Source organism: Nicotiana sylvestris, chromosome 1, assembly GCF_000393655.2.
Source record: "Nicotiana sylvestris chromosome 1, ASM39365v2, whole genome shotgun sequence".
Taxonomy (NCBI): domain Eukaryota; kingdom Viridiplantae; phylum Streptophyta; class Magnoliopsida; order Solanales; family Solanaceae; genus Nicotiana; species Nicotiana sylvestris.
In genome coordinates, this window is record NC_091057.1 from 175,998,208 (window position 1) to 176,006,194 (window position 7,987).

A 7,987-nucleotide genomic window follows, 5' to 3' on the forward strand; every position below is an offset into this window, starting at 1 on the left:
ATCATTTCACTTTTGTAAGATAATTAAATAAATAACCAAATCACTTTTGGCGTAACTAGTAAAGTTGCAATTACGTGATCAAGAAATTACGGGTTCGAGCCATAAAAACAATCTCTTGCAGAAATACAGGTAAAACTACATACAATAAACCTTGTGGTCCGGCCTCCCCTAAACCCCGTTCATAGCTGGAGCTTAGTGCACCGTGCTACCCTTTTAACCAGATAAAAAGCCAGAAATTATCAACTAATGTTCATTAAGAAATTTATTTGTAAAGTAAAGAAATTTACGCCGAAACTCTTACTCAGATAACAAATATAAAAGGAAAACAGAGGGTTTTTACCTCAGAATTTCTGCAAAATTAATCAGTAGCCAGCAGTTCTCTGAGGTTTTATTTTATAATTTTGTAAAAGTACAAGGGTGGCTAAGCAAAACAATAATCTTATTCTATGTTCACTCGTAAGGTGAATTTGAAAAGGAGATAGCGTGGGAAACGAGAAAATGGAGTGGGGGAAAAGTCAATAAGAGGTGGACTTTAGCTACATTACTCTACTTGTAAATTGAGACCCAACTCATACAAAACGTCCTCTAGCAAAAACACAAAGATTCCTCTCTGCTCTCTTTTTCTAATAAATTAATAATATGATTAATCAAAGTTATTCTAACAGGTTCTTTAATGATTATTAGCAAACGCAAACTTTTATACAGTCGGTGTAATTTTGAGCTATTTTAGTAGGTTCCTTGCTTTATTTTTAAATTGTTAAATTCATTGATAGTTAGATACACTTAGTCACCTGACAGTGTAAAAAAGTTCACTGGTTGTGCAAATAAATTTTTAAGTAACCAGTGAAATTTAACTTGCTATGGAGAACAAGCGTATCTAGCGTGTTAGTAATGGATTCAATTGAGCCCATAATTTTTGATTAGTGGCGAAGTCATAAATTTTCTCAAGGGTATTCAAACTTAAAAGAAGTTAAAAAATTCTTCGATAAAGGGTGTTCAATATATGTTATATACCGTTAAAAATTAATACTTTACATATATATTAGTGTAAATTTTTGAAGAAGGGTGGTCATTTGACCATCCTTTAACAAATGTAGCTTCGCCCCTGTTTTTGACGCGGAATAAAAATTTATGTGTAAAAATTCATCAAAATTGCAAAAATAGTATATTTGCACCCATAACTTTAAAAATATAATAGGTTCAATATTAAAAACTTTAAAAATTAAACCCATAAAGTATAAATCCTGAATCCGCCTATACTACGAAAGGTTACTCACCTTATTTTTCAGATTGTTACTATGGTAGGTAACTACCTTCAGAGCCCGTTTGGACATATGACTTTTTTCACTTTTTTTTTTTCAAAATCAGTGTTTGGCCATAAAAATTTCATTTTTCACTTAAAGGTGAATTTTTCGAAAATTTGAAAAACTCCAAAAGATTGTTTTTCAAAATTTTCACTCAAATCACTCACAAAACTTCAAAAACAATCCAAAACTATATTCATGTCCAAACACAACTCTAATTTTAAAATACTATTTTCACTTGAAAAAAAAATCACTTATTTTGAAATTTTACAATTCTTATGTCCAAACGCCCACTTATTAACCTTTACAGTGAAGCAATATAATAGACTGTTTGGCCGAGTTTCTTTTTGGCCAAAAGTGCTTTTTTTCTTTTTCCAAAAATACTTTTGTCCAAAAATTGAGGTGTTTTGCCAAGCGTTTGGAAGGAAAAAAAAAATGTTTTTGAGGAGAAGCAGAAGCAGTTTTGAAGAAGCAGAAAAAAACAGCTTCTCTCCAAAAGCACTTTTTTGAGAAGCACTTTTGAGAAAAATACAGTTAAAAGCAGTTTTTTAAAGTTTGGCCAAACACTAATTGCTGCTCAAAAGTGCTTTTCAAACTAATTAGCCAAACACAAACTACTTCTCACCAAAAGTCGTTTTGAAAAAAAAAAGTACTTTTAAAAATAAACTAATTTTTGAAGTTATGCCAAACGGGCTATAAAACGGTTTGACACTATCAATATATAAAATTTAAACTCAATACAGAGTAAGGACAGAAAGAAGTACAATAGTAGCCATTCACTTTGTTTTCCCATACTAACTCAAGCACCCTTTTACTACTAGTATATCAATATCAATATCAATATTATCATTATATGCAGCAGAGTGAACCAGAACACCTTTCTGCCTTACTCTTCTCCATATCCCTTTGCCTTTTTGTTCACCAAAACAATTTCTATAGAAGTTGGTTTACCTCTTCCTCTTTACCAAATTCTTCTTTTTCTTCCTATGTATAGGACTTAAAGAGTATGCAATAATGATGAATAATCAGTTCAAGAAATGATGATGAACTTCTCAACAACTGATTCTAAGCACTATTCTTTGTGGTCATTTAGTGTCTTTTTCTTCTTTCTTTTGTGTCCTTCATTTGGTCTAAACATAGATGGAACTCTCTTGTTATCTTTCAAATACTCAATTCTTGATGACCCTTTATCAGTTCTTGAAAATTGGGATTATAATGATGTAACCCCATGTTTATGGACTGGTGTAACTTGTGCACCAGACATGTTTAGAGTCATAAGTTTAGTCCTACCAAATTCTAAGCTTCTTGGTTCAATTCCAACACAATTAGGCTTTATTCAACATCTACATACTGTTGACCTGTCTAATAATTTCTTTAATGGAACTCTTCCTATTTCACTTTTCACTGCTTCTGAACTTCAAGTCCTTTCACTGTCCAACAATGCTATTTCTGGTGAAATTCCTGAGTCTATTGGAGGGTTAAAGAGCTTAAAACTTCTTAATCTTTCTGTGAATGCATTTACTGGAAATGTTCCACTAAAGTTGACTTCTTTGCAGAATTTAGCTGTTGTTTCTTTAAGGAACAACTTCTTTTCTGGTACAATACCAAGTGGATTTCAGTTTGTTGAAGTTTTGGATCTTTCTTCTAACTTGTTGAATGGAACATTACCTGATGAATTTGGTGGTGATAGTTTGAAATACTTGAACCTTTCTTCAAACAAGTTCTCAGGTTTAGTTTCACCACAATTTGCCAAGAAAATACCAGCAAATGCTACAATTGACCTTTCATTCAACAACCTCACTGGTGAAATCCCAGAATCTATAGCTTTGTCCAATCAGAAAACAGAGTTTTTTGCTGGAAATATAGATCTTTGTGGCAAACCACTCAAGAAACTATGTACTATCCCTTCAACTTTATCATCTCCACCTAATATCACCACAAACACTTCTTCTCCAGCAATTGCAGCTATACCAAAAGAAATTAACTCAACCCCACTTCAAGATTCAGCTAGAAATACAGAAAGTGCAGGTCAAGATCAATCACAACATGGGCTTAAGCCAGGAACTATAGTGGGAATCATAGTTGGTGATTTAGCTGGTGTTGGAGTTCTTGCTGTTGTCTTTCTTTATGTTTACAAATTGAAGAAGAAAAAAGCAAGTGAAGCAAATATAGAAAGCTCAATTGACAAAGACCAAAAATACAACAAAACTCCAGAACCAGCAGTACTTGTTCTAAAACAAAAAAATACTACTGCTACAAGAAGTTCAAGTCTTGCAAATTGGCCATGTTTGACTATAACAAATGGTGAAGAAACATCAGCAACTGGTTCAGATACTGATGAAAACAAGAACAATGAAATTGAAGAACAAGTTGAGTATGAAATAGATGAGAAGAAAAAGAAAGAAAGGTCATTTGTAATGGTGGATGGTGAAACAGAATTAGAGCTAGAAACTTTGTTAAAAGCTTCAGCTTATATTTTGGGGTCAAGTGGAGCTAGTATTGTGTACAAAGCTGTGTTAGAAGATGGGACTGCATTTGCTGTTAGGAGAATTGGAGAAAATGGTGTTGGAAAATTGAAGGAATTTGAGAGTCAAGTTAAAGCAATTAATAAACTGCGTCACCCAAATCTTGTTCGTATTAGAGGGTTTTATTGGGGAGATGATGAGAAGCTTGTCATCTATGACTATGTTTCTAATGGAAGCTTAGCCAATGTTGGTTTCAGTAAGTTTTACTTTTCCTTCTTCTCGTTATTTCTTCATTACATTACTTCAATTTTTAGGAAATTTTGCGAAGATTATGGGTTTGTTTAGCATGACTGAAAATATTTGCTTAGAAAATATAATAAAAAATATTTTCGCGGACATTTTCGTCTAATTGAGGATAATGACTTCTCTCATTTTCCGGCGGGAGCTATTTTCTTTCGTAATTATCTCAACTCTTACCTTCGTATTATTGCTTTAGCTAACACTTAAATAATTATCAATCTATAATATTCAAAAAATTTATTGTCAATGTTTAATTAAAAAAAAAAAGATTCAGAAAATAAGTCATTTTCCAAACTTTTATTTTCTTTAAAAAATGACTTTTATCGAACCAGTCATAGCTTAAAATTCAAGAATTATCCCGTGTTTCATTCGTAAAAATAAAATAAAAAAGCTAAAGAACATGTTGAATTTCTTCATTGCGAGAAAAATTTAGTTCTTTGGTCAAAATATATACAGTCCAATCAATCATTGCTATACTTTTGATAAATCTTTTTTCTGGACCTAACAATAATTACCCAAATAATCTGATAAGTCAAGGGTATCTTTCATTAAATGGTCTCTGGTATATCTCCAGCAACATTCCCTGATTTGTCCCTTAATATACTATTACCATATTTAGTCACTAGAAAATAGAGTTTTTTAGTTTTTAGTGTATATACCATACATAGGCATGGATTTTTGTTACTGAATATGCAGAGTATACTTTATGTGGTTCTGTTTGAGGCTCCCAATGGTCCTCCATGTGACATTGTCATAATCCGTGAAAAGTCCCCCACAAACTATACTAGAATACGTTCAATACGCCAAAATACATGTGCATCCCTCTCCTCAATATTGTACACAAAACGTTCTTCACACAAACAAAATAGGAGTATCCATTTAAGTAATATTAACTTAGTGCATCCCTATCTTCCCAAGGTAGAAATCATGTTTGCGTACAAATTATTCTTTTTAAATTTTTGTACTTATGAGATTATATTGAGTTTGTTATTATTATATTATTGTGTTTGCTGATGCTAAGATATACTATGATACTAACCTATTATCCAGTACTAAGTTTAAATTATCAGAAGCATTTCCAAGTATTTATTCATTTTCTTGTTTTCTTCCCCCGGTTGCTGACGCTAGGATATACTATGATACTAACCTATTATCGGGTACTAAAAGTTTAAATTATCAGAAGTGTGACACAATTTTAAAGTATTTATTCATTTTCTTATTTTCTTCTCCTGGTTGCATATTGTCGAATTAGAGGCGAATTCATGATATAAACTTGATGGGTTTAATATTTATTTTCTCATAACCGAATACATTGTACTTTTACGACTATGAGTTCAGAATTTAATATTTGTTAAATATTTATTGATTTTCACTTATATATATATATCTATCCTTTGTGTAAAATATGTTGAGTTCATCAGTTGGACTCATATTGCATTTGCATCTTGCATCTGCCTCTGTATAGAACTTTACTGGAATTTTAGCAGATGTTATGCATGGCACACTTAAATTAACTTCTTAGAACTTAAAAATATTATATATATATTGTTCAAAAATTTCAGGAAAAGTTGGTTCTTCTCCTTACTTTTTACCATATGAAGTCCGGCTCAAGATAGCAAAAGGAATTGCAAGAGGTTTGACCTACATCCACGAGAAGAAACACGTGCATGGCAATATCAAACCTAGTAACATTCTCTTAACACAAGATATGGAGCCTATAATCAGTGACCTTGGGCTTCATGGGCTAATGCATGGCAAAAATAGCTGCAAACCGGATAATTCGGCCCGGCATTTTGGTAGCAAGCGGTCCACGACCTCCCGAGATGGTTTACATGATCAACCGGTTCATGACAGCCCTTACATTGCCCCAGCCGGGTTCGTCGGGTGCACGTCCCCATACCACGCACCCGAGTCGCTGCAGAGCCTCAAGCCTAGTCCTAAATGGGATGTTTATTCCTTTGGTATTGTGTTGCTTGAGCTTCTAACCGGGAAAGTATTTTCGGAGCGGGAGTTGAGCCAGTGGACCACCGGTTCAGTAGTGGATGACAAGAACCGGGTGTTGAGAATGGCTGATGTGGCAATTAAAGCTGACGTGGAGAGCAAGGAAGAGACCACGGTGTCATTATTTAAGCTAGGGTTTAGTTGTGCATCATTGAATCCACAAAAAAGGCCTACAATGAAAGATGCCCTTCATATGCTGGATAAAGTACCAGGTTATTCACATTACTAATCATTATGTTGGACCAAGAAAAGCTATTAAAGTATTATTTGGGGTGTAAAGGGCTGTAGTTCTCTTTGTTCTTCTTTTGACTTAGAAAGATTTTGCTTTGCTACATAAAGAGGAGGAGAGCCGTTGTTGTAATTGATGAAAGTGTTTTGTAAGTTTGACGAATTGATCAAGAGTTTATTTATTTTGGATTAACCTGACTACGCTTAAAACGTTACATTACTAGATAATTCCAAAGGCAATAAAAGTAAAATTTAAGTTCTATGACAGCGTTAAAAAATATTTGTACAGTCACATCACCTATTAGGTAAGTAAAGGTAATTTCATAAGAAAAATTAATTGATTACTCAATAAAAATACTAAGTAAGATGTTATCATTTGTTAAAATGCACGGATAGTGCTAACAATAATTATACTTTAATTTCAACGAATATAACTGAATATCTTGAATCTTTAAAGATAACTATCTAACAATAAATGAAGAAATTTTTACCTCCCATAGCAAAGGTTAACACCTTATTTATTTTAAATAAATACCATTTAAAAAACTTATATTCTATAAATACCTTTTAAGGTTTATAGCAAAATATTTAATTTTGGTTACTTCCTAACCCTAAGCCACTAAATACGCTAATCAGTTACACTATTTTCTTTCTCTCTCTACTTTGATACATCTCATTATCTTCCCCTATCCCATTAAAATTTCTGATCTCCTCTTCTTTCCACCGATTTTTTTTCTATCCCTTCCCACTTTCCCCTCCCTTTATACGCTAATCAACTTTTTTTCATTCTTTTTGCTGTGTCTTCTTCTGGAATTGAACTGCAGTAGAGGAGTTGGCGGCGGCTCATGATATTGCAGCAATAAAATTTCGTGGGATTCTGATCGTTCAAGATTCTGATCATTTGAGTAGTACTCAAAATTTTCAAGTTTTTCATCAACTTCAACATGGGAATATTGCTCCTAATTTCAAGTCCAACAATGAGATGGCGGCGGTCGTGGAAAGAGGATTCGGTTTCGGAGATCCACTAAGTGACGATTTCTTTCTTTCGCGATGAAGAAGAACATTTCTTTTAATATATTTCAATGTAATTTCAACGTATTACACTGTATTTTCATGATTTTCATTGTCTTTTTTTTCATTGTAATTCAATGTATCTCGCTGTATCCATGTATTTTATTTTATTCTCTGTCCTTTTTTTTCATTGTATTTCAATGTATCCCGCTGTATTCTATGTATTTCATCGTATTCACTATCTCGCTATATGCCATGAATGTATTCATAAGTTTTTTTAATTAATATAAAATTTATGTATTCAGATGTATTATATAATTTCTCTGAAGATTGCTATGTTTTTGGGGTATTTTTTGGTTGAGAATCTTTTTTATAACTGAAAATACAAAATTTGTGTGTTATAATTGAGTTTGTTGAGTTATATTAGGAGTCTATTATGTTAATTGATTCACTTTCCATTTTAAAAACAGTGTAATCCCCTATTTCACGCATGAATACAGCTGTAATCCCATGTTTCACTCCATGATTACAGTCGAATACACTCGAATACAACAACTGATTAGCTGGACTTCCCTGATTCACGCCTATTTTTGCTACTGTATTCGTGAATACAATAGCTTAAATACATCAAATACATCTTATAACCACATAAAAGGTATCTATAATCCGTAATATAAC

The 7,987-nt window shown here is 32.7% G+C and overlaps 1 protein-coding gene across 1 annotated transcript; it reads left to right on the forward strand.

The window, feature by feature from the left end:
- Window positions 1–2,214: 2,214 nt before the first annotated feature.
- LOC104247219 (probable LRR receptor-like serine/threonine-protein kinase At4g37250) lies at window positions 2,215–6,491 on the forward strand. The gene is made up of 2 exons (XM_009803179.2): window positions 2,215–4,025; window positions 5,632–6,491. The coding sequence occupies exons 1-2, from the start codon at window positions 2,342–2,344 to the stop codon at window positions 6,297–6,299; spliced, it is 2,352 nt and encodes a 783-aa protein (XP_009801481.1). The 5' UTR covers window positions 2,215–2,341; the 3' UTR covers window positions 6,300–6,491.
- Window positions 6,492–7,987: the final 1,496 nt, after the last annotated feature.

Excerpts from the sequence above, each read along its gene's own strand:
- LOC104247219 (XM_009803179.2), top strand. The coding sequence starts at position 2,342 with ATGATGATGAACTTCTCAACAACTGATTCTAAGCACTATTCTTTGTGG. Across the intron at positions 4,026-5,631 it reads CTTAGCCAATGTTGGTTTCA|GAAAAGTTGGTTCTTCTCCT; the intron begins GTAAGTTTTACT and ends CAAAAATTTCAG.